At 38.8% G+C, this 27,712-nt stretch overlaps 2 protein-coding genes across 5 annotated transcripts in view; both read left to right on the top strand.

The window, feature by feature from the left end:
- LOC135464712 (myosin light chain kinase, smooth muscle-like) overlaps window positions 1-27,712 on the top strand; it is an 84,530-nt gene that overhangs the window by 20,507 nt on the left and 36,311 nt on the right. Inside the window, exons 20-24 of one of the 4 annotated variants that reach the window (XM_064742224.1) lie at window positions 656-709; window positions 2,277-2,304; window positions 2,612-2,759; window positions 3,304-3,451; window positions 3,905-3,970. In XM_064742224.1, the coding sequence (XP_064598294.1) occupies window positions 656-709; window positions 2,277-2,304; window positions 2,612-2,759; window positions 3,304-3,451; window positions 3,905-3,970 (444 nt within the window). Of the gene's footprint in view, window positions 1-655; window positions 710-2,276; window positions 2,305-2,611; window positions 2,760-3,303; window positions 3,452-3,904; window positions 3,971-20,702; window positions 26,443-27,712 lie in introns of those variants that run through there. The other 3 variants (XM_064742221.1, XM_064742222.1, XM_064742223.1) reach the window with 3 other exon arrangements.
- On the top strand, window positions 10,625-16,202 carry LOC135464716 (uncharacterized). The gene is made up of 2 exons (XM_064742228.1): window positions 10,625-11,906; window positions 12,502-16,202. Exons 1-2 carry the CDS (start codon window positions 11,759-11,761, stop codon window positions 14,988-14,990), a joined length of 2,637 nt encoding a protein of 878 aa, XP_064598298.1. The 5' UTR covers window positions 10,625-11,758; the 3' UTR covers window positions 14,991-16,202.

Genomic DNA, 27,712 nt, shown 5'->3' on the forward strand with positions numbered 1-27,712 from the left:
TTTAGCGCTTGCTAAAAGCAAGGGTTCACCCTCCAGTCATGCCAATTTTGAAAGTGCTTTTTTCCTCCCTACTTATGTTGTCAAAGCAAGTATTTTTTAAATTATATACCATTGTTTATTCATTTATTAAAATTCACAAACGTGATCATTACTAAGTTTTAGTAACTTAAATGATAAAATGAAGCAAATCTCAATTAAAAGAATATATTACTTTATTGGCTTCTCGTTTTAAAGATTTTCGAGCAATTTATATTACGGTACAAAATTGAACCATCCTTACATGATCCGACCCTATGAGAAAAAAACAGGGTTGTAGATAGAGATTTCCTTTTGTTTTTTTTTTAAATTATTGAGGTTTTAAAGAATTTAACATTGACAAATAGGAATAAAAGAACTCATGTCAAAATCCAATGATTTCATGTTTTTTCTGTTTGTTTGCACAAAACATTCACCTGCTTTATTTTTGCGCTGCGACCATCCTCATTACCACCCTTGATTGTTGAACACCTATTTTCATAACAGTTTCATTGATCTGACAGGTAACATTGATTAGGGGATGGGAGTTGCAACGTTTTGCTTTTTTTTTTTTTTTTTTTTGGCTAACTGTGCATCACATATGTGTAATATCAAATCATTGGACCTGTGTTTCTGTCAGGTCCTCACGAAGAATTTCTTTACGAACCAATGCCAGTTTTCCTAGATTCCATCGGTGAGCTTAAAATGCATTTGTCCCCGAGTTGATTTGAGCTCTCTCCCCTCCACATTGTAATGAGCTTGGCCTACCCTTATTGTTTTACCCAATCCTGTAGTGCTGTCTGCTACTGAGTGATTCCATTCTCATGCTTTTGGGTAAATTCATGACTTGTGGCCCATCTTATGTCTCTTTTTAGTTGCGTTTCTTCAGAAGTAAGCTGGACTGTATAGCTGATGAAATAATAGAGATTGAGTGTGAACACTACCTGTGACCAACTCTTGCCGGTCTTAAACATACTCTTATTGTTTTATGTTATGCCCAAAAATAGTCTGGAATTCATTGAAGCATATCAAACATAAATGAGGAATTAAATCTGTGTCTTAAGAAAATGGTGTAATCATCCTATGATGAATAGGATATCCTGCTAACTGTTATCTTCAAAAAAATAAGGTTCATATCCATGAAAAATGTGAGCTTGGGATCTTAAATGTTTGTTAGTATTACAATAAATAAGGTGAAAAAGATAAAATATGCAAGAGTTGGCTACAAAAGGCTGGATGCCATGGTGTTACCTTGCTGTACACCTCAGCCTACATTGTGAATTAAGGCCAGAGTGTATCTTTTAGTTCTCATTTTTGTCCTGTCTTTTTTCTTGTATTTTCAGTGCTAAGTGGTCACTGTCAGTCCATTCCTACACTGTCGTCACTTCGATCTTTATAACTATTTGCTTTCAATATGCTTACTAAACTCTAAAATCTGCTCTTTTTTTTTCTTTTACATATATCTTTATAATTAATTAATTTGTTTTTTTTTTTCAAAATTCTTTATTATTGCTCAATATGCGTTTTATTTCAGTGCACAGTTGTGTAGCGTCTAAATCTTTAATCTTGACTACTAAAAACTATATTGTAGATGCTGTTACTAATAAAATTTAAACATTCCTACTAATTCTGAAACTTCAAAGAGATTTTTTTACTTGAAGCTGTCCTGAAAAACTTTTCAAGTTTTATTAGGCAGAAGTAATAATTTATAATACAGACCATTTTTGTGGTAATGAACATACATGTATTTGAAATTTGAAACTATTTTATCTGGAACATTTTGACGTTTGCTGAACTAACTTGGTGCCGGGTCCTGTAGCTTAGTTACATTAATATTAACAAGTGACGACCTGAGAAAACAGGAAGACACAATTGTATTTATTAAACCCGGTGAGTAGATCAAAAGTGAAGAAAAATAAACTGAAGATGACTCGTGGTCTAGGGGAAACTTTCAGAAATGTAAATTTTTTCCATGTAAAAACACTTAACTTTGTGTCACTGTTGTTTCCATAAAATGAATGACACTTATAAAACTTATAAAATACACCATCAACATTGAAAAGAGCAAGGAATTTTAGAGGTTATGATTTTTATCAATCAACAAGAAGACGCTATGGTGAAGAAGCCTCTGTTAGTACTGAAAAATTATTATAGGTTGGGCAAAAATCAATAATGGATGTCACATATTGTAAGAACCGAATCACTGTTGATCCAATTTTTTAAAAAAATTTCCTTTTTGCTTTATTTTTTCATGTTAAAAGAAGAAGTAGATGAAGACATGGAAGGGAGGTAAGCACAGATGTTGGGCACACTCAACGGGAGATAACCTACTTGCTGCTCTTGCCTTATTGAGTAGCTGCTAGACTATTAATTTAAGTAACAAAATTTTCAGGTTTCAGGTACATATCTAGGTGTTTCTTACATATCTAGGTTACATTAGCTATTGGTGTATGCTATGAAAATATCAATGTATGAATATGTAAAATTATTTATCTGAAATAATGAAAACAGCAAACTGTTTCTAGCTTCATCTTCAACTCATTGCAGCATTTTATTGTGTTGTTTTTCAATGTTTACATTTCGAAACGTCTTTCAGGAAAGGAATTAAACCAGATTTTGTCGAAAAACTCCAAGATATGATATGCCAAGATGGCACGACAGTAACCTTGTCTTGTACGGTCACGGGGTCACCAAGGCCACAGATCACCTGGCTTAAGGATGGTAGAGAAGTTCTGGACAGCCAGGTATGGTTCTGTTTGACTCCACTCCTTGTATGAATAATATCTAGCCAAGTATTTTTGTCTTCATTTAGGAAACGTGCAATGTGTATAATAAGGGAAAGCAGCCTGTCCAATTGCTTGGAGATATTTTCTTATCACACCTCTACTCACACTCGTCTTTGATTCCTGGCAACAGAAATGTTTTTAGATAATTGTACATGATCCAAACTCAATGTTTCTAACATGAGTAAATAATTCTTAAAATTTGGCATTTTTCATTAGATTTGGGAATGATGGGTGGGTTGGGGGGACATTCGTGGCCTAGTGGTTAGTGTGCTAGCACAGTGCAATGATCGAAGAGCCTCTCGCCAATATGATCGCTGGGAGTACGATTGCAATACTATCTGCAAAGCCTTGTGGTTTACCCCCAGGCTCTGCCCCATTTCTTTCCACTATAATGATGGGTGCCATGATTTAAGTGAAATATTCCTGAGAACAGCGTAAAGCTCTAGACAAGTAAATACATAAATAAATCATGAATTTTGTGTTACTACTTTGCACCTAACAGGATTTCCAGATCAGCCTGATTTCCGACAGCTGTAAATTGACGATCATAGAACTGTTCCCAGAAGATGAAGGGGAATATAGCTGTGTTGCCATCAACCAATCAGGACAAGCTGTTACCAAGTGTATGCTTACTGTAGAGGGTGCTGAAGGTAGGTCTGGCTTGTCATTGGTCACTTCTGTCACTCCATCAGCAGTAAATAATTCAGCCACATCTGATTGGTGGATGGATTGACATTTGCATCAGTTATCACATTTAAACATGAAAGCAAACATGTGCATGGGCTTTTTTTTCCCCTAAATCTATGTTGTACTTATCTCTTGAGTGTTTTGTTAAATTTACAAGGTCTTAGGTGCATGATTTCAACATAAGTGAATATATTTAGAAATCAAATGTTGTTTTTTTTTTAAAAATCCATCTGTATATTCCCATCCCTTGTCCGTCCCACCTCTACATGTAACCTTGACATTCATCATTTGACCTTGAACATTATTACATAATTTAACCTTCATTAAACCTTTATATGACCCCCATAAACTCCTATCAGTCACATGACTTAGTTGTCCAATAACTGTAATGTGCTGTTACCCTCTAACCCATATAGACACAGCCTCCGTAGCTTCGGGTTCGACTAACGCATCTGGATCTTCCAGACGTTCCTTGCCGTATGGTAAGTGTGCAAGCTTGAGCTGGAAAAGTGTGCAAGCTTGGGCTGGAAAAGTGTGCTGAAGTGTGCAACAGTTTAACCCGCAAGCTGCAGTATATGCAACACAACGTTCAGAAACACTGATACTGAAACAAATGTTTATTTTCACTTTTTCAAGAAATGTCTTATTATTTCTACATATGCAGTTTACAATGTATCCTAATAAAGATAAGTGGTGAAAGTTTATAAAAGTCTTTTAAAAATCACATGAGTTCAGACCAGCTTAATTTCTTAATTTTTCATTGGTGGAATGTCGGTTGTTAGAGCAAATGCAATTGAAAATGACACGTATGGTTTTGGTAATAAGGCAAGGGTCTCTATGCTACCCTGAACAATCCTGCTAGACTTTCTCAGTGATCGTTTGAAATACTGTCTAGAAAAAACTTGAATTAGAGATAGAAGGGAGATACTTTTGCATACTACGGCTGTGGAGAGTGGTCTGGCAGTGCACTGTTAGCATGGAAGAGTGATTTAATTATACATGTGTGTACCAGCATACTTCCCTTTGACCTATACACACTGAATATCCTTCCTGGATTTGTAACTGAAAAAAAAATTGAAAATCAAACAACAAAAATACAAATGCACGTGATAGGTCCAGTTATATTCGTACATTGCAAATGTCTGCCTACTGAATGCTAAACATTTTCTAAAATGAGTGTACACATCAAAACCCGTAAGACTCGTGCATTGCATGAACATAATTTGATTTTTCCTTTAGAAAAATTTTATTTCAGAATATTGACTATGCTCGTTAAACTGTATTTTGTCTTTAGCTTGCCTTTGCAAAGCAGGGCAACCTAGAATGTTTTGTTCATTTCAGTCAGCTGAACAATTTGGCTGTTGATTTCATGTGATGTCTTGTTTCTTTCTTGTATATTCTTACCTTAAACTCTGACACCTTACCCAAGTTTAATCTGTTTATGAAATCCACATCTTGAAATCGACACATCATGGAATCTGACAAGCCTCTAGCTGTCCGTCACCTGAGAACGTTGTTGATTTCTGCATGTAAAGTTGATAAATCATATGTTCCTTTTTTGTTTTTTCCATGAAATCTGACAGCTACATATATATATATGTATATATATATATATATATATATATATATATATATATGTAATTTGTGAAATCCACATCTTGAAATTGACTTGCAATCATTTGATCTTAGCCTACCTAGTAGGTTTGAATGTTGTATCAGTGATATTAATATGTTTTGATACAATAATCTAACATTCGTTAGCATAACTCCTTATTTGTAAACGTTTAACTTTGCATCATTTGTGTCATTAGTAAGTTTCTAAAGGACATGTAGGTGGAGAAATCCCGGAAAACTAGAACATTTACGGCGCTACAAACTGAGTTTATGGGTAAACCAGAGCATAAGACAAAGCTCTGGTGTTACACAGCTGTGAGAGGTGCACATTGTCATTTATCCTGACTTCACAGAGTAATGCACTAGACACGCTTCACTGACCACAGCCCAGAACAATGACATCTTTATTGTCAGCCGAGAAAAGTTGGTCATAAACTTTGTACAACAGTTGCTTTTTTTTCTTTTGGCGCTGTTATTTCTTGCCAGAGTGCAAATTCTTGTGTTTAAATTTTCATTTGGCATCAGTCTTATTTTAGCCGTGTGATTTACCTGTAAACATTGAAGTCACCTGTACAGTACGCCCAGTCAGTTTGTGGCAAAAGTATGACCCGTCATCGTGAAAAATCGCATCATTTAGTGTCCAGTAGAAGAGACCTAACTCTTCAACCTTTTCAATGACCTCACCAACCAATATTTTGAAACATTCTAAGATAACTATGGAGTATGGAGAAAAATTTTTCAACGTTTTATGAAGCATCTGTTTTGAGTGACACAAAACAAATCATTTTAGCATCATTTTCATAATAATGTTATGCATAAATTCTACTACCTTAGGTTGACCTGTTTATGCATGAAGGGGATCACATCTGAAATATTGCAATGAATTCCGATATCAAAATCAAAACACTGCGACTATAATTGCCTATTCCATTCAATGTATTTAAGACATGTTGGCGTGAAGTTGGTGGTCTGTGTTTACCTATATTACGCATATACGTTTATTGTCAAATTCTATTCCACACAAGACTGTGAACCAGCTGATATTATTTTGGCAGTATATATATGTGTGCGTGTTTTATAGGTACAATAAATACAACAAATGATTTTCTGTTACTTAATAAATTTTTTGACGGTGGAGGTTTTGTTATTGTTGTTGTTGTTGAGGATGTTTTTCTTCTTACTTTTTTAACTCTGGAAATGTGTCAAAACTTCCTGAACATTCTGAATTACATTGTATTATAGCAGTTTTGAAAGGTGTGGATTTCCTGTCTGTGCATTATGACGGCACAACACACCTGTTTTATATCCCTTACTTGTAACAGGTAGAACTGTGAAATCTGTCTGCAGTTTGTGAAATCCATGAACTGCACAAAAGGAAATAGACATCTGATCTGATCATAGCTGTCAACTTTGTCAGTCACCATTGTGACTTTTTTCTGAAATGTATCTTGTTTTAATTCATGTGAAGAAAAGAGTTATTTTCACTTGGTAATCAAGATCCTGGATTTCTAATCCCTGCCATAAGATCTGGTTTCATCGGGGTTTTTTTTGGTTTTTTTTAGCTCTAGGAGCTTGTTATCGATACGTAATGCGTTATCCTATTACCCAGTATTATTTTGCATACAGTTTTGAAAAAAACTCGTTCAAGCCAAAATTTTGTCCAGACATAAATCTGCAGTCTTATTTAAGCACATGTCCCCAACAGTCTCACTTTAGCATCGATTTTGTACATGCTGAAAGGGATACAGAATTGACGCTGATTGGCTCACTGGATGTAGGGTTTCCTGGGATAAATCTTACGCCTATCTCACAACAGCCAATCAGAATCAATTCTGTATCCTTTTAAATAGTAATTATATCTTTTAAACACACCAAAAATGTGGACAGAGTACAGGGGGTGCAGATTTAATCCTGGCCTTTGACCGGAAATGTGAATTTCGAAGGAGGCACGTAATCTTGATAAGTAATAAATTCAGTCGATGATGCCAGTATGGCCATTTTTGCAATCTTAACTTTCTTGAAGACCCACTGCATCTGCATCTACCAGTATGATGTGTACATGTCTTTGTTAATTACTGATGGTGTATATTCAATGAAACAGCCTGATATATACATCATGGAAAGAGATCTGTATCTTCCTTATCTGTATCTTGGAATCAAACTCCATGACCCCCCCCCCCCCACACACACACACCGACCTCCACCCCCCCACCCCCCCACCCCCACCCCCACTCCCACCCTTCAGACATACACACTCACTCCCCTTCCCTTCCTTTCCTGATTTTCATCCAGACACATTTATTGTCCCCCAATGTTTTTATACACCAGACAAATCCAGTTGATAATTACCCTGTTCAGATTTTCTCACCTTTGATATCTGAGACGCCCCCACTGATTTGGTGTGGTATTATGGCAGACGCCCAATTAGGGTGTTTACTCTACCCAGACTGGATAGTGGCCCCCCTGTGGTGTTTATTGAGTGTAGGATGGGATTATGATGTGTGTTTAGAGGTAGGTATTTTGTAACCACCCTCACTCTCCACATCTGCCTTACCCCTAGAGATGACCTTTATCTTTGTCATGTATATCTCATAGGCCAGCTTGATCCCAGATGTGGCCATATTACCTGTAATCAATACACAGGCAGTTAACAGGTGTAAATCTACCTATATGTCCTCTGTCATGGTCACTTAGAGGTCAAATTTAAATTAACCGTTAAAAGAACCATGCACTCACCAGCTGAATTATGAGTAAAAATTTGGAAAAATTGTTTTGCTTCAAACTCTAATTTACCGCAAACATGCTCGGCTAAAGACGACATACTAAGAAATGTTTATAGGAGCCTCTGGACCATCTTCTGACAGATTTTCATAGAAGTGTAAAAATATCAAGTTTTATCAGAAAATATTGCTTTTTCATTTCTCGCGACAGAAGCTTCATACTATTCACATATTAATTCAAATCATTAGTTTTGGTTAGGTTATTAGAGTACAATAACCTCTTTCAAACTCTTTATCACCGTGTTAAAATATTAGTCATAGATGTGGCATGGCAGTATACACCTCTCAATCACTCCATTGAGACATAGTATAGGGTAACATCCTTTTATTTCAATAATCCGTAGCGTGGGTATTTTGGAGCAAACTCTTCTTTTATCTGTTTGAAGTTTTCTGTCTCCATGGACAGTGTTAACAGCTGTCGAGTTGTCTAGTCTGACGAGGCCCCATTGGGTGAACTTTTTGAAAGTGTTCTAAATTTTTGGGTGGTTTTTATTAAGGGTGCGTCGTTGACGCATTCCATTATCATCAAGTGGACTGGCAAGAGCAAAATTGTCGGCTTGTCCCATTTGAGGGATAAAAATAAAACTAACGTTCCAACTTCGCGGAAAGGAAAATCTTTCAAGTTGAGCATTCTATTCAGACATCACGCACGATATCGTTTTGTGAAGTATTTACAACACAAATGGATTACTCAGCGACAGGAGTCGATATATAACAAGACATTGAAAGGACTTGTGATAAAAAAACCAAAAAAAAAACAGACCTCCCAAATTGGATTTTCTGAGCGTGTTTACCTCTTAATTTGCATAAAAGTGCTAGTAATTTATTTACTTGTACCCAGGATGTCCACAATTGTTGAAGATCAAAGACTTTTTTCTCCAGTTAATTTTTAATAAATCATCCACATGTGTGTAACTTAACATGAGACAGTAGCCAGTGGCTAATCAGAAAATTTATCTACACAATTTTTTGTTGTTGTCATTTCCTGCGGTATTGTCAAAGTAGTCATCAAGCAAACCTGACAAGGATTATGCCTTTGCTAAGACCACACGGATACCTGATAAACAGTTTGATTAAACCTGAATTTGCTTATACCAGCGTAAACTTTTGTTTATCTTTAAAACTGTAGTGTTGGTAATGTGGATTAACCATCCCTTCATGTGTTTCTTCTGCAAAGTCTGTTTTTTGTTAGTCCACAAAATTTAATTTGCGCATTATTCTCATTATGTGTGTAGTTTAATGCATTTTTTGCTCATTTTTTTCCTCATTCATGCATGCTCTTTTTTTTATGCTGAACTTTTTTTTAAGATCTTTCATGAGCTTTAGGCAAGCAAAAGTTGTAACAGCATTACAGTAATTGTACAGCCTTTTTTTTTTTGACTGAATAAAAGTAAAAAGAAAAAATTCAAATCACTATAATTCAGTATATTTGCAATGTGAGAGTTCATAGGTTCAAGTTTTCAACATCTCATAAACATTGCTGACATGTTGGAAAAGTTTGGTGACACTAAACTCAAGCTGAATACATGATAGGTTAACAAGGCAAGGTTGGGGTGAAATGTTAGGGTTGGGAGGGGTCGGAGTGGAAATGTTCCTACCTGCCTGTACTGGTCATGGTCCAGTGACCTGGCCCCTAGTTGACCCAGATACCCTAATGCCCCCCCCCCCCCCCCACAAACAGTCCTTAACTCCCTGATATTAGGGCACACCTCTTCCATTGTTGGTCCACACACCAAGAGTTCACTCAACCAGTGTGAGTCAGAATACACAACTTCTCCAAAGGGCATGGTTTTATTGCCACTGGTAGATCTTACCTGTAATCAGGGGTCTGAAGAAAAGCCCGGCTGAAGTTAAAGAGCCCCCAGACTTTTACCAGTTTATAATTCCAGGGTTAGAACAACCAGATGTACCAGTGCTCAGTCAGGCAGTGAGCTTATAGGCATGTTAGCCATGCAGAGCTCTTGTAACAGAGGGCAACTTTAGGCTAAAGGGTACAAGCCTGGCTCTCTCTCCCACCCCCACCCCCCAGGGAGGTTTAGCCCTGCACTGACCAGCCCTATGGTCAGTCAGTGAGTGGCCTGGAGTTTACATTGACCAATTGCCGGCAGTTAATGAACATGTGTTACAAGCTTAGAACAACACAGCCCAAGACTGACCAGTAGTACTTTGCTGGGGCTGGTTCAATGTCCACCAGGACTTGGAGGTGCTTTTATGACTGGAAGTCTGACAACTGACCAAGTCTTGTGAAGTGGCACGGGACAAATTACCTGGTAATTAACACCTTGTTCAGGATTTAACTTGACAAATCAAGGAAGCATAGCAGAAGTGGATGCCCAATAGGAACTGGACTTCCAATCAGTTGCAGACAGAAATATCTTGTGCAACAGTGAGTTTGTAGACAAACTCGATGTTTCAACGGACTGGATGTTTGAGCATTGGACTTGGATTTAGTGTTCATTGATGGAAGCGTTGATTGAAATGTTCATGTGAGAAATTATTTTAACAAAGTTGTTCAAGGAGTTATTGAAGATCTGATCTGTGACTGACTCAGAACACGTTGCCTAACAATCCTTTCAATTTCATGGAAGCTGTTTAGAGGGTGACATTACCTGATCAGAAATCTGCCTAAAATCTAGGAATTCTTCAAGTATTGCAAACCTTAGCAACTGATACCTGAGTCAAGATAAGTTCAAGAACTGAGAATTAATTTTTTTGAAGCTTTAACGGCTTTGATATGTATCCTGAAGAATGTGATTGACTGCTATTGATGTTTTCAAGGAAGCCTTCAGATATTTGCTATATCATTGTCAGTGATCCTGCCCAATCAGTCAACATACCTGTATGGACTGACAGGTGAACAATGAATCATACATCTACGGATCAAGTTTCAGTTTAATTCAGATTTGCACACTGTACCTTATTCTCAGAATTGCAACTTCTTGGGATAATGTAACTGATTTGAATATACTCGGTGAAGTTTTTGTGTGGTGAAACAGTATTAACTGTGCCTTTATGTGCTGAAATTGTCGTGGAAAAAGTTCACAAAGCAGATGAACTGTTTTGTTGATTAATTAATTATTTAATGAATTAATTAGGACTTGTGTGTGAAGTGATTGTGATGTGTTTCGGACAGAAGAATAGTGGTCATTCATCACTTGAAACTAACTGGAGAAGCGTTTGACTTTAACCGTGTCAAGGTCATATTTGGACCGTTTTTAACTCAGTGTTTGTGTACAGTCTTAAGTCTGCTGTGCGTTCCCTGATTTACCTTCAACACTCAAGTGTTACCTGTGTGAAGACGCCGGAGAACGTTTAGTCGGCCTGTTGTTGTGTTTAGCTAAGTACAGACTTACGGGGGACGACACGCTGTCACGATCCGTCAGCTGTCTATTCGATGCGCTGGAGCATGTGCTGGCCTATTGACAGTTAGCATATTCAGGTCTCAGTATAACCAGTCTCTTTTCAACGGGCTCTCACAATACATATATATATATATAGGAGAGCACATACACTTCAGGTAAACTTTTAGTTCATTTAACAATAAAAGGGATCTATGCGTTCCCGGCCTCACTCCTTACAGAACAGGGTGGAGCAAAATTCACGAGTCCATGCAGATTCTATAGCCACTTGCATTTTTAGTGCAAGCCTTGGACTTTGTACACGGGAATTTAAGTCATCATTGAACTTTTTGACTGTCTGATTGACTGTTTAAACAATGAACAAGCATGAAGTCTAGAAATCAGGCCACCTGAAAGTCATGCTGGCTTAGATATACAGATCTTTTTTTTTGGATCAATTTGTGAAATGACGTAACCAGTGAAATATAGGACTGTGTTGGTGAAATCGTGAAGCGGACACTCGCATACCGACGGAAAAATGGGGACGTCATTTTCATCTGTGAACCTCGGAGAAGAGGAAACAGAGGTGTATTCGCCAGTGTGCTGTTTTCGCTCAAAGTCTCGTCCTGAAGAAGTCGTGTGCCATCTGTCATGGCAGAGGTCATCGCTAAGGGAGTCGCAGCAAGGTATGTTTGAAATCCTCGCGCAGTATATTAGATTAACTATTGTACTAGTTCTCATAATTGATTCATGTGATCTCCAAAGCTTTTATCAGTAATTTAAGGAAGGGTCTGAAAAGTAACTAAGCGAACAGTTACATCAGTTACATCACTCAGTTACATCGCTGGCATCACTCAGTTACAGTGCTTAACAGTGAAATGACAATATTAGATCAGATCTGTATTTGCCCTAAAAAAAAATGTGAAAACATACATCATTAGGTCATGGAATAATACTTGCGGAAAGAGAGCATTTGGTGTACAGTCTCCATAATTTATTATGTAAATTATGTAAGTTTTGATTTTTTTAATATATCCATGGAGAAACGTGTCATTAGGAAGACATCACCAGTGCAGGGAAAATTGTATTACTTCTGTATGTACAACTATAGATGAATTGCCAGAGTGCCCTCTTGTTAAAGCCAAATAGAGATGATCTGATGACTAAATGATACAAACAGTATATTTGATTTTGAGTGCTCTTCTGTTAATTAGATCATACCAAAAATATGGTAATTTAAATTTTAAACTGAAGAAACTTTTTTTTTTTTTTCATTTCTAGGGAAACCCGGACCACCTGAAGGAATAGTTAAAGTGGAGGAGATTACCCATAATTCCATAGTGCTGTCATGGTTGTCTCCCTTGAATCGTGGACTCGGCCATATCTTGGCTTATCATGTGGAACGATATGCACAGAAGGATAAAAAATGGCAGACAGTGACTGAAACATGTCAGGGAACAAGTTACAAGGTGCGAGATTTGTCCCCTGGCACAAAGTATTTGTTCCGCGTTCGTGCAGAGAATATGCATGGAGTCAGTAGACCTGGTTTGGAGTCTGATCCGATTGTGCTTCCACTGAATGATTGTGTTGACTCCGTGACCTCCGACATGCCAACGACCTTCACACGTCGGGGCAGTAATTTCCTGGATTCTGACAGCGGAGTGAAGACAATAGTGAACCGTTCTCTGGACGGCAATGACAACCTTGAGCAATGGTCATTTCCACGACAACAAAAACGTCGCCGTTCAACATTGGATTCGTTGTTAAAAAGACCTTATAATACGTCGCCTCGTAGAATGACATATTCTCCGGGATTCAGAGACTCCATGAGAATTGTAAAACATAATCCTTTGTTTAGTGACAGTTTTGAACAATCCCCTGAACCTTTTCCAGCTAAAAAATTGCCTTTGAACATGCAACCTCAGCTGAATTCCTCGACAACAGAGTTATTATCTCCTTCATCAGGATCTCAGGATCAGATCACCGCATTTCAGAACGACCTTGACAAGGATGAAGATGAGGTAGAAATGGCGGTCATAATCACAAAAGACATTTTGCCAACAGTGAACGCTAGTTTCACCAGCCAAAATAGCCAGAACAGTAAAATAACAGACACGTCCCAAAACACAGAATCCTTTTCAAATCCAGCCAAGTTCTCAGTTGGAGATACAAGTGTTGAAGAGGTTCCTGTGACTGGTAGCTCTGTGAACAGTGAAAACTCCAGGAAGTCTGTTTTGGCACATTCAGCCTCAGCTGAGGCATTGCCGCTTCAAGGTCATGAGAGACTGTATGAATTTGATCTTGATGATACGGGTGTGAAAGTACCCATGAAGAGACTTTCCTCTTCCAACAATGGCAGGTTTAACATTCGGAAACCGCTTCATGCGAAACTCTTCCTCCCTCCGGGCGAGGACAGTTTGGATGAATACGACATCGATGAAACAGGCCAGAAAGTCCCAATGCAGAAAACAAAGCCCTCCGCGCAGTCAGAGGAAGAGCCACTGAGTGATGCCATAGATGAAATCGTTCACAGTTTAACGTCCTTGTATCACAGCCAGTTGTCTCTGTCGGAGAACAAGGCGGAGCCACTTCCTCATCAAGAGGAGATAAATCTGCCAACTACTCTCACCAAGATTAATCAGAAGGTTGATGCAGTTATTGAACCTTTGACGAGCGAGTATGATGGATCGGCGTCAGACAGCGACGAAGGGAGATCAACCATTCCTCCCGTTCTACCTGTGTTCATTGAGACGGATTCTTCGTGCGATGATGATCCAACAGACACTTCTGTGTCCTCACACAAAGAAGTCTCATCAGATTCCGAGCCAGACGACGAGGATGTGGACTCTGACTCAGAACTTAGTTTAACCGACTATTTCGGAGACGAATCCGATGATAGTGCTGATATTGACTCGTTCGATGAAGGAGATGAAAAGCATAATCCACCAAAACAGTTGGACACAAGCAAGGATAAATTTCCCAAAGGAAAGTCTGTGTCACAGCAACAGGAAGTCAACGCTGAAGTACATGCAGCTCATGCTCCGCAAAAGGTCAAGTACAAAACCCATCACAGAAGCAGTCTTGTTATCGAATCAGATTCACCTGTTAGCGAGCCAAACTCATTTCCAACCCCACGCACCTTTAAGCACAAGTTGGGCTCCAACCAAAAGCTAAACTTGAAGCAGGAAGTGGTTCCAGGATCTGAAAGTCAGCTGACTGTAGTGAAGAAGATAGATTCCAATCCTGTCTTAGCGACTGTGTTCTTGGACATGGAAAACCCTGATTCTACGGCTAATTGTGTTACACCTAACAGGCAGAGTTTGACGTCCATCAGGAGCTCGAGCAGTAGCCTGCAAAATGCGATGAAACCTTGGAATTTTGAGGAAAATGCCCATTCTCGAGAGGAAAAGTTGAGTGAAAATTTGCTGCAAAATGCCAAGGCAAACTGTAAAACGATTGATGTTGATGTAAATGGGGCGATCAAACTGCAAGAGGCTGATGGGATTGATGAGGAAGCTTGGCCATCTCCTCCTGGGTCAGACGAGGGCGTTGACATGGATACGACCTCTGACACTGAGGTCATAATAATCCATTCCACAGAAGTTATCGACCGTCTTCAGGAATTAATGGCCAAAGATCCGAAGCTTGCAGAAATGCTTTCCCAGGACCCAAGATTCCAGCAAGCACTGAACACAAATAAAATCCTCAAAGAGAAACCAGCTCGCGAAGCAAAACCAAAAGTTTCATTTGCTGGTGACAAAAAGCTGTAGTGCGATGAAGAGCATTCCGTTGAGGTTATTGTGGGAAGTCATGTTAATACTTATGAAATGAGCAAAAGCACATCTACTGAATTCAGATTTTCAGCAATAATGGCAGCTATCTTTGTGGGAAACCATTGACATGTGAAACCTATCTAAGACTTATCTTTAAATTTCCTTTGGAAGTCAAACGTCATCAAAATTTGGCATCCTGTATTTCATTTAATCCCAGAAATCATTGTTTTACTTCAGAATTTATATCTCTATTTCATGTATCACAGGTTTCATAATATTTTTTTTTTAATTTACGATACAATCTCTTGTTTCTGTTTGAAATGGTGAATGGCGTCTTAAAAAGTCTGAATCTAAGGAAGGTAACTGCAATATTTTAAGACGTCCATGCAATGCAGTTCTTATATAGAATAGGGTGTTTTTTTTATCAGTGGCATCAGGTCTATTGATCTTAGGAAACATTCCTGAAAGAACGTTGACCAATAATAAGGGCTGTACTTATTCACTGCTGGTCAAATCCTTGCATGAATGTAATTTTTGAATTCACTGGAATATACATTTTTCTACTGTTGTTGCTACCAAATTGGTGTACTGTATCAAATGCTAAAATGTAATAGATGACTTGGTACGGATTGTTTTTAGTGCTTTTTAATATTGCATGAAAGTTGTTTGACTGGCATTTGAATAGTGAATAAGAGTTTAATCCCGTGTAAATTAGCATTTACAGAAATTTCAAATGCCAAGCTTAGCTGTGCAAGCAGTTTCTTACAGCATTGAGAGTATGTAATTTGTAACTTCCACAGTTAAAATGGCAATGAAAATTTAAGTTTTTTTTTTTAAAATAATGGAATTCTGAAAACTTTTTTATTTACATTTTATGGGTAAATTTGTAACCCAAGATATGTTGGCAATAACTTAACCTTGATAAAAGGTAAATACACATCAAATTAGGTCAAATTGATATATACATATTTACAGTTTTCAAAGTTTCTTCAATTATCGGCCAAAACAGTGTCTATGTATGAAGCATCATATAGATTTATAGGGAGTTAAAATTGAAATTCTTTTGACTCATTTTTTGAAAGCTTTTAAATGTTTTGTCTTTGTTCAAAATTTAATCCTTAAGACTGAGGAAAACTATTTTCGTGGAAAAAACATACTTGGACGAGATGTGTGAACAGTATTTATTTGATTTTGATTTTTTTTTTTTTTTTTTTTACATCTTTATTTTTTTGTTGGTTTGGATATATTGAAATCATTGTTTTTGTTCTTGTGATATGAACTCACTATGCATAGGATCACAAACTCACAACAAAGTTGCAAAGTTTATTTAAAATTAGTTCAGTTCATCTGTCACACACATTGTTATTCTCACATAGACACAATGTGTCGCTCATTGAATTGCATTTAGGATTCTGAGTTTTTATATCATCATATGTATTGCATTAAAATAGCTCAAGGTTGTTTTCATTTGAAACATTTTAACACGGTTGTTGAAATAAAAGCTGACTTAAGATACTAAAAATAGTATTGTCTTTTTCTTTGGGGTGCAAGCAGATCTTGGCAAATATCAAGTGGGAGAGAGGTGCTGCCAAGGTCGATAAGGCATTCGTCCCTCAATCACCAGGGCACGGGATAAGTGTGGCTACAATCAAATAAATTCCCAGGCCCTTCTTGTCTGTGTAGCCTTCTTTGCAGTACTCATACATTTTGTTTGTATCAAAAATTTGATTTACAGTATGAAAAGGGCATTATCAACTGAACATAGTCGTTGATGTGAGCAGTGGTGATGCCCTCTCCTCTTCTTAATAAAATATGCCACAAAAATTTTGAATCAGATTTTCTATTATGCCCATAGTATTTATTATTCCTGTCTTTTTCCACACGCACAAGGGTCAGCTTGTAGTTCACGTAGGTTTGGTTCAAGCGGTCACTTTATTAGTGAACTTGGAAATAAAATTGCCAAACTATTGATAAGAATTTGTGACGCTACTGTGGTTTCAATATACTTCAGTGAATGTGAATAGCCGCACTCTAGACCCACTGTAAGGTTTGTCAACAGTTATCTCCCTTTAACAGCTGTAAACTGTTTTCCGACCACCTATATGAAGATTACAAGTCTCAAAGTTGAATGGTCACAATCATATTTGAATGAACAAACATAAGTATTTTATGTCCAGAGAGGTAAATGATCAAAATTGCTCAGATTGATTTATTTCATTCTTTTCCAGTCAAACTTGCAGGTAAAGTAGTAAAAAACACAAAAGTACCACATATGGTAATTAAAAGTAGTTAAAAGAAACTATTTCACTGGATATTGTATTTATCATTGTATTGTGATGAGATTTGCTAACTGCAAGAAAATTGCGAAAGAATACTTTTTTTTTATGAAAATGTTACTTAATATGATATAGCTAACATGATATGTAGTTATCTATCAGTGAAAACTTCAAAGGAATTTCAAAAAGAACTTAATAATTTTAATACTAATTAGAAATTAATACTAATTAAAAGAAAAAATTCAGTTTACAAAGATGAACAGATTTTGGTATTCATATTATGGTGAGATTTGTCAACTGCAAGAAAACTTAATTGTGGAAGAAGACTTTATTCTTTGCCCTGAGAGACATCACATTTAGTTGTCTATGGGTGAAAACTTCAAAGGAATTTCCAAGAGAACATAAAATGTGTAAGAATGGCATATCCATATGCACAGGGCAATCAACATCCCTCTCGGGCACACTTTATTCTAAACATTTTTTCCTCCCCTAAAACTTGTTGCACACTTTTAGGATGGTTTGCGGTAAGTAAGGGAGTCTTGAGGGTGTCAAGTGGGGGGTCACCGGAGTCCTGTATTGTTGATCCTGGGGTTTTATACCTGGAGAGCCTAATTGAATTCTTAGGCATGAATGAGCTTGTGGTATGTCAATACCCCAGTTCTGTTGTTAATGCCATTCAGTACAGAAAATACAACATTCGATCTTAAGAGGTTGTTCATATATATTTATATATATATATATATATGTGTGTGTGTTCCAGTCATGACAAACCCGTTTTCCCAAAAAAGGGGGAAAAAAGCAGCACGATTTAGTTTTGTATTTATTTTATATGCACATTTCAATGAAGTTGATCAAGGTGAACTGCATGCATAAATGTCAACTGTATTTTTTTTTTTAATATTTAAGATGTTACTAATTATATTGATCATTATAAAAATATTTTCAAGCATGAGTTATTCTCATTTAGTGAGTGATGATTTTAATATGAGAGAAGTTGATGTATTCATTTTGGTGAGCTTTAAACTTCAGATACGAGTTTTAGCCTTTAATAATTCATTGTTTCTGTTCACATCAGCTACCACCATGTTGCCTGGCAACAGGTTTTAAAGAAACTGACCAAGCACGACTCAGTCTACCAGCAAGTCACATTGTTTTTACATGTATTAGTAACTAAGCCAGGAATGAATGATTTCTTTTGTATCATCTACGCCCCCCAACCCCCCATAGTTTACCAACTGTGTAGAAGAGCTATATATAACAGCTGTTCACCTGTGAATTATAAAGTATTTTTTCCTCCAGTTTTCTTTTGGGTAACTTGACCGAATATTTGCTCCCTGTAGTTTTTGTTTTCTCCCCTGGAATATACCTGTACTCATACTTCAAGTACGCCTGTTCTCACAAAGCTGCCTAACAGGGTTAAGGAATATCGAACAAAAATAGTTTCTGTCCCAGCATGTAAGGCGTTCCTTTAAGGAACAAATAGGCTTGTGCTGAGGACATCTATTTTACCTGCATTTCAGTCATGTTTTTCTCTGTAATAGAAACAGTAAACAGGCCTAGATATCCCTGAATAAACACAGGGCAAACAATATGGACAAACACTGAGTAAACGTGGGGCGCGTAGACAGATACAGAAGCCAGACGTTACTGTCGTAATCATCCATGTTGATGTGCTGGTCTGCTCGCCCTCGACTTCACTTGTTTAAATAAAGCCCTTTTCCCCCGGCGGCTGCCTCTCCAAACCTTGTCGCGTAATAGCGGGGCGCTGGGCTAAGTCTTCCAGTTATGTGTGGGTTATTTCATACACTAACATTGAGCAGGAGACCTCTGTAGCTTTTCAACTTTAATGTGACTTTGAAGAAAATGTTCTGCTTAGCGTAGTTTTCTAAAAAGGCGTGTCTACATGACATGAGCAGGTTGTGCTTGTTAGTTGAGGAGATCAACATCGGGCAAAAATCCAAGGTTACCCTATCATACCTATACATGTAGCATTTTTTTTTTTTTTTAACTTTGACAAGATCAACTCTTAACAAGACTCATCTCTAAGTAATGCACCTCTTGTGTATAACATTTGGCAATACACTTGTCTGTGTTGTAGGAGGTTGTCTTGTCCCTAGCAACAGAAATATTACATTATGGGAAGAAATGTAAAGATTTATGTACTTGTGGTTATTGCCTGTATACATATGTGAAGATAGGAGATGGATCGGTTGTTTTAGATATGAAGTTATTCTTAACATTTAATATTCATTATTAAAAAAAAAAACTGAATGTTGCGACAAGGGAGAATGACAAGAATCACTTTCCCAGAGTGCAAGTTTAAATACTTTGTGTGACATGGTTTCTAACTGACTTACCTATTTTGAGCTGTTTTTGATTGTGACCTTTAGTGACCTTCAGATCGGGCCTCCACATGTTTGTGTAATTCCCCGATATGGGTATATGTATACATACATATATATAAAACCACAAACCAGACAAATTGCACATGTATACTAGTATAGCTGTCAGTTTTGTTTGCAGGGGAATACATAAAAAAAAAAAAACATGAAGAAATAGATGAATGACGATATTACCTCGTGAAAAAAAAAAAAAAAACGTCTCCATACATTTACAAGGAGACATATATTGTTGCCTAGGCAACTCTCTTTGGAACAATTTTTTCCCCCTCAAGTTTTAACAGCTTAGCTGAGGTATTCGAGAGTTATGCAGTGAGCAGACGGGTAGGGCTTTTGTGTGTGAGAAGAGCTAGCGGCTTAGACAGGCCAAGTTGGGAGGTGCTCGGAGAAAGCTGATAAGACGAAAGGGAGAATTCTTAAGTGTATCAGACTCTTTTGAAAATAGCTAGTAGAAAAAAGGTTTTTTTTCCAGAGTAGAGACTTTGATCCATTTCAGATGTGTGACACAGACCAGTGCCTTATTATTGAGGGTATTTAACAGTATGTGAAGTATACACACAAGAAGGTTAAAGGAAGTTACGCAAATTCCCCGTGTGGAACATGAGATGACTGCGAGAATCTTTAATGAGAGACTGTGTAGATTCAGTCTATCACCTGGGGTAGAGAATTCTGGCTGAGTTGTCGTTTACCTGAGCTGACAGAGGCTTGACAAGGGTGATGTGAGTGAAGAGCCGTTGCCGTGTCAACGTGCCTGCCCCTTTATAGGTGTGACAGGTATTCATGATTTTACCTGCCTGAAGTTTATCATAATTATCAAGGCTTTTTACCTGAGGGCATTGGCAGGTAACAGACAGGGCCTGTGTGTGTGTTTTTTTGAGGGTTCATCACTTTGCCCACCTGTAAGTGATGAGTGAAGTGACCAGCTGACATGACTATAGACAAACTCACCTGCATCTGTGGTTTACAGGTGTCAACAGGTTCAGTCTTAATTGAGCAGCACCTAGGCAGAGCAGCAACAGGTAGAATAGCAATATTTTTACCTGACTGCTTAAGGTGATCAGATGTTTTAACTTATACCAGTCCGTTCAGGTGTGTTTACCTGTGCCTCTGTTATACCTGACTCCTCTGCGGACAATTGCACTTGTAGAGAAAACCCTTGATCCAGGAATAACTCTAATTACAAGCTGAGGAGAATTTCAACTCGACATCGCTGTATAAGTCCAGGTATCTCAATCTATTCTTCTTGCGTATAATTGACATTTTTTCTTGAGGAGCGTTTCATTCCCGCCTGCCGTCTCATGTACCTGTGTTTAAGGACCCTTTTAATAGGAGTGTGTTGATTACTTAGGCTATCACAGCCGACATTTTCACCTGAGACTTCTCCAGGTAATGAGGAAGCCTTAGCTAAAGGCTGTCAGAGCTACCTAAATGAGAAGAACAGGTTGGTCAACTGCAGATACATTCCTGACTACAGCTGTCATACATGCTGGGAGCTGTTGACTCCAATGATACTTAAGTAGATAATTGACATATCGTCACTATCATGAATTTGTTATGCCCGGGGAGACAATACAGCAAAGCTTCAGGTAAACAGTGGATTTCACCTGTGAGCTCAGGTAACTGAGAGGGTTGATTACAGGTACGCTGACTCACCCGTGTTACCAACCAATGGTTGTAAGTAAATGTCAAACAGCGTCAAGATCTGTCGTGATCTTTCAAATCCGTCCGTTTTCTCACAAGACTTGCGACCTGACCAGGATGGTTCCCAGGACCCTGTGAGTAAGGAAGAGCATCGTGAGGGTGAACCAGAGCGGGGCTGATCAAGGAGATTCTCAGCATCCCCTAGGGCAGAGGTGGACATAGCAGGGAGTTCAGCAGATGTTGACACCGTCACAATGATAGGATCCGATCGAAGGCGCACCAAAGCACGTCAGCAAAGTCAGGATGTCAAATCTGACACCATGGGCGAAAATTCTCAGCTGACAGAACATGTCCGCCACAGACGTGGTAGACAGGAAGCTGTTGTCAGTGACAGCAGCTCTGCACATAGTGACAGCAGTTCCAATTTGGAGGACAGTTACTCTAAAACTTACAAACTCTCCGAAAATGACTTAGGATATCATTTGGAGGAAATCCCTTCCAGAAAGTTAAAGCTTTCCCAAGAAGAGCCATTTTACATGGGTCACTCTGAAGATGTCCACTCAACCAAGGAAGATGTGGTTGACAGTGACCTTGGGAAGTACTCCACCAAGGTCAACAAAGTGCCATCTGGTGTCATGAGGTTAGCACATCGTCATGGTAATCGACTATCCACATCAAACACTAACCTTGAGAAAAGTGGACTTGACCCTAGGGTCTACATTCCAGCGGGGAGAGTGAGTTCACGACAGTCAGCCTTTGAGGAGAAGGTAAATAGCAGCAGTTCACCCAGCAGACCTACCCTGACTCGATCCAATTCCAAGCCCCTTACAGCCGACAGTGTGAAATTCAGACGTAATCTTGAGGCCTGGGGTGAACGATCTGAGCTACAGCACAAGAGTCAGAAGTGTGAAAGCATTGCAGATTTACGCACAGTAGATCTCTCGCGTCAAAACCGATCAGGCAGTCAAAGTTTTGTTGATGCCAAACTAAGTTCTGCCAAATCCAGTGCGACCTTGAACAGAACAGTGAATCTCAAGGCAGATGTTGGAGGACTCGTTAGTCGCTGGGAATCACGGCAGACATTCACAGAAGATGATAAAATCTCTTCTTTGAAGACACCATCAGGAGTTGTTGTCACCAGTCACTCACTCAGCATTCCTATTGTGACACGACCAGTTTCGGAAATTCGTCAGCGGATTCAGCCAAAATCGACCCCAGCTCCACAACGCACCGTTCTTGGCAAACCTGGATTTAGCGATGTTAGAAAACAGTGGGAATCCCAGTCTTCAGATTTGGATGTGAAACTGATGCGCAGTCGAAGCAAATCTCCTCTACGTACATCTCGATCTCGAAGCAGTTCGGAGATTTCAAAGAAAATGGTGTCACGGTCACAGGGGTCAGAAGATGTTACCTCCACAGCCAAAACCGGTGTTGCCAACAGCGTGGAGGATTACAACATTGGTCAGCTAAAACGATCAAAATCCAGTGAATGTGAAAAGGATAAAATATCCCGAACAAATAAATGTGACAGTGATGTTCCTGTTCAGAGTGACATTGGCAATGTCAAGTGTGACAGTGATATCTCTATTCCCAGTGACGCTGGCAATGCTAAGTGTGACAGCGATTCTGGAAATATCTCTGTGGATAGTGATTTGGTGAGTATATCCACCGACAGTGAGGTAGTGAGTAACCCAGTGGAAAATGAGTTTGTAAATAACAACATTGACAGTGAGTTTGTGGTGGACAGAACTGAAAATGAGTTTGTGATCGACAAAACTGAAGATGATTTTGAAACGAGCAAAGTTGAAAAGGAGTCTCCTATGATTGGCAAAACTGAGAATGATGTAAGACCTGTTGGAGTGGATTTTAATGTAGTGAATAAATCTGTTGACAGCGGATTTGTGAATATGTCCTCCGATGTAGAGAGCTTTGACAATAAGTGTGATCATAATGATACTGAAGTCTCCAGAAACAATGACTCTATGAACAAAAGACGTAAAAACATAGCAGAACGAGAAAAAATAGAAAGAGGTCAGCAGATACATCAGGAAAATCATGTTTCAACTAAAGAGTCGGTTGGGAAAAAAATTAACAGGAAATTTGGCTATGGGAGTTATGATGATGACAAAGTGAACAGTGTCGCTGATCAGAAAGAGGCTTTCGTAGACAATGTTTCTGATAGGAAATCTAGGAGTACTATCAAGCCGATGAATCTAGAAATAGAGACGTCTGAAAAAGAGTCTGTCGGTAAAAAAATTAACAGAGCGTTTGGCAGAAAGTTTAGAGAAAGATATGAAAGTAGTGAATTAGATAATGAAATGTGGAATGTAGATGTGGAGTCAGAAGATAGTGTAGAATTAAGAAATAAAGCAAGTAACAGACATGACAGTGATGCAGACAGCAAAGAGTCAATGGGAAAAGAGTCAGTGGGCAAAGCAGTTAACACTACAGTAAATGATAAACCACATAGTGAATTTGAAAATAAGGAAATGGACAATAAAAATTTACACAGAGACTATTTTGAAGAACCCAAGCCTGGTGGAGAAAAAGGGAAAATAAATCCAGATAGGAAAATGGGGAATGCTGTTTCCAGGAGAGATAGGGGATATGATAAAGCAGATAGGGAAATAGGGAATGCTGTTTCCAGTAGAGATAGGGGAAATGATAAAGCAGATAGGGAAATAGGGAATGCTGTTTCCAGGAGAGATAGAGGAAATAATAAAGCAGATAGGGAAATAGGGAAGGGTGAAGTTATTATGGAAGAGAGAAACGAAAACTCAAATAGTGATGCAGAAACCAAAAACCGATTACCAGCTGTTGTGGAAAATAGTAAGGCAAGTAAAGATTTGGTGAGAGAAAACAATGACATTTTCGTAGCTGAGAGGCGAAAAGAGGTAGAATCAGACAGTGCTGACTTTGGTGCTGACAGGAAATTAGCAAATGTTGGAGCTGAGAGTAAAGTAGTGGAATTCAAGTGTAACACTGACAATGTACATCTGAATGATTCATACAATGGAGGAGGAGTTAAACACAGATTTGAAGAAAAACTAGGACGAAAAAATGTGGTCATGGAGGAAAACTCGCGTCATGCTAGAAATGGCCGAGATTCGACCACCATTCCGCCAGTGATGGCGCAGCTAAATAAAAGTGTGCATAGCACGGAAAAAAAAAGAGACACCATTCTTCAAAAGCTCGAGGACAATGATGATGATGCAAAGACTAGCAACCGTAAAGTGATACAGAAAATCGGATTTAAGGACATACGTAATCGCTGGGAGGACAAAAGTCTTAGGGAAACAGCGCCTTCTGTGAAACAGCAGGCACAGGGAGATGAATCTGCAGTTCGTATGAGAGCCGATATGAAAAATAGCAAAACCATAAAGTCCGCTCCGCCTGTCAAGCCGAAGCCTAGGGGAAGGGAATGTAGTAGTGCGGATTCTGCTGAACATGAACCCATGAACTCCCATGAACCCTCTACGCCAACAGCCAGTTGTCATGAAGACCAATTACAGAGTGACCAATCTGAAAGACACCCAGAAACTTCAAGTTCGTCAAGCGACGAATCTGGATGTGAAGATCATGATGAGGTGTTTGCTCAAAGTCTTGAAGAAGACAAATCTGTGTCGAATAAATCAGTAGACATTAGTTCCAAGGAGAAAAAAAATAAGTCTTCTCCAGCTGTGACCTGCACAACTGTGCATGCAAAGGTCATTAAAATAGAACCTGATAGTCCTGCAGGTGCAAAGACAGAAAAGGGAAAACCATTGTCTCGTTCAAACAGTGGTACCTGGTCTGCTAAAAAGTGTGTAACATACACAGCCAAGGTGACCTACACACAAAAGGTTGTTAATCACCGTGACAACAAAGGTCAAAGGTCTCAAGATACCAGTGCATCATCTTTGAAGAAATTTTCACGGCAATCATCAGAAACATCTGCTTCAAAGACAGAAAAGAACGTCCAAGATTCAATGGCAAATAATTCAGTCGAAAATTCAGAGAAATCAAAAGCCCGAAATCGAACCACTGTCGGATCAAGTCCATCCAATCAGCGTGGATCTCCTGCAAGGCACGGTGGACCTCCTGCAAGGCATGGTGGACCTCTGGTCAAGTCGGTGGATACGACATCACCCACAGACAGAGGAATGAAACTGAGGCTCCCAAAGTCACCAAGCCTGTCTGGAAGTCGACACTCAAGGTCAAATATTTTGTCTCCAACAAGTCCAACAGCTTCAAGGTCAAAGCATACGAAGGGCTGTGCACCAGAACTGGTTAAAACCAGACAAAATTTGCGCTCCACAAAGTCAAGCAGTGAAGATGGATCTAAGCAAGTTGAACATAACCCCAGCTCGGAGAAAACTGAAAGGACAAGGAAAGAGAGAAATGTGCCAAGTGTCTTTGAGAGATTACACAGCAATTTACCTGCACGGAAATCATTAAGTGTACGGGATTTGCGTGAGAAGGAACCCTCCAATGTGAAGCTACAAAAATCTCCCTCCAGATCTTCTCTTCGGGGTTCTTTTAGGTCATCAAAGTCGAAAAGACTCTCAGAAGATGGGGTATCTGGGAAAAGGCTTTCATCTGGTAGTCAGGCAGATGAAAAGTTGAGTAGTTCACAAGTTGATGTTAGATCTGCACTTAACAAGTCTGCTGACATATCCCTGGATATTCCTAGTGATGAAAATGTGATGAATGTTCTGTCCAATAGTGTTGAAAATTCAGTGGATCCTGCTTCAGAAAGGTTGAGGGATACCACTGAAAACTCATTGAATAGTCAGTTGGGGGAAAATATATCAGATGAAAGTAGGTGTGGTGAAGTCTCAAATGATACTCATTACGATGTTAATCATTGTGATGAAAAAGTGACAAGTGAAAAATTGGGTAGAAATACTGACAGCCCTGTTGCTAAATCTGCTGCTTCCAGCAGAAGGTCAAGACGACCATTTCACGAATCTGTCAATCAAGAAAATGCCATAACCAATCAAACTGAGCCTTCTGAAAATGAAAATGAGGTTCATATTAGACGTGCTAGGGGAAGAATTTCATCGAAAGATACGGATTTACCAAACAGCACGCAGCAACAGGATGAGACACCTGTTGTTCGAGAACGTCGTTCGAGACGCATAATGGAAACAGGTATGTTTTCAGAGGAAGATTTCGTTGTACTGACTAGTTCATGGATTTATTGGGCGATGGAACAGTGGTGGTGGAAAATGCTAATTGGTGACCGGGTGACATAAAATGCTAGAGGTTGTTTATTAACTGTTACTTGTTGGCATGGCCCAGGTGGTCAGCTCAGTGCAAAGACCCAAGAGCCTGCCACAAATGCAGCCCCTGTGAGTTCAAATCCAGCTCATGCTGGTGCCCTCCCTGAGAGATTGATATATAGAGATTACCATGGCTGTGCATACTGCATGAAGGCTGATGTGCTAAGACCTTAGACTAAACCAAAATTATTTTTACACGTTACCTGTACTTGAGAATATTTCAATTATATGACGGCTGCCAACATTATGGTGGGAGGAAACCTGGTAGAGTCCGGGGGAAACCCACGACCATGAGCAGGTTGCTGCGGACCTTCCCACATACAGCCGGAGACAAAGCCAGCGACAAAGCCAGCATGAGCTGGCATTGAACTCACACCCACAGCAATTGAGAGGGACTCCTTACTTATTCAATAAATTGACCCAGAAAGAAAAACAAAAAACAAAAATTTAATCATGGCCCTGAGGTACCTTATCTCATCACTAACAGATTAATACCGTGAGCAAACTAGAGTTTGCAGCAAAATGTTGACTTACATGTAAGTCATAGAAAGAGAATATATGGACATGAAAAACAATGAAGACCTGAAAATAATAAATAATATGCCTCAGTGTGTGATTGCAGGTTTGACAGGGATATACATAATCATGTACTTGTAGGCTTCAACTCCTGGATGCTATTAAATTTTCAGGAAACTCAGGTTTTCTTGAAGATGTGATTGCATTTAATATGGCTATATACAGCTACGTGCACCTCTAACCGTGCAAACTTTGTGATAAAATGAACTTTATTGTAATGCTTTTTTTGTAGATTGTATATCAGTGAGATACCTCAGGGGCAAAATATTCTGTTCATCTGCCACATGAGCCAGGAGTTCATCTTTAAAACTGAATGAATTAAGACTGAACAAAAAGAGAAATATGATTTAGGCGTTGCATTGATATGCAGAGTCATTTGGTGTAAAGGGCTTCTCGTGATATTTTGGGAAAACAATGAAACGGTTTTGTTCTTCATCCAATTTTTTTATTTTTTTTGTTTGCCACTGTATTATAACACCCATGAAATTCTCTGTCGTCTTCGTGGTAGATTGTATTCAGGCCTGAACAGGTAAAGTGAATAGAAATAATTAACAAGCGAATTC

Source organism: Liolophura sinensis, chromosome 4 (assembly GCF_032854445.1).
Source record: "Liolophura sinensis isolate JHLJ2023 chromosome 4, CUHK_Ljap_v2, whole genome shotgun sequence".
Taxonomy (NCBI): Eukaryota; Metazoa; Mollusca; class Polyplacophora; order Chitonida; family Chitonidae; genus Liolophura; species Liolophura sinensis.

Coding starts and splice junctions, on each gene's coding strand:
- LOC135464716 (XM_064742228.1), top strand. CDS start 11,759: ATGGGGACGTCATTTTCATCTGTGAACCTCGGAGAAGAGGAAACAGAG. Junction 11,907..12,501: donor GCTAAGGGAGTCGCAGCAAG/GTATGTTTGAAA, acceptor TTTCATTTCTAG/GGAAACCCGGACCACCTGAA.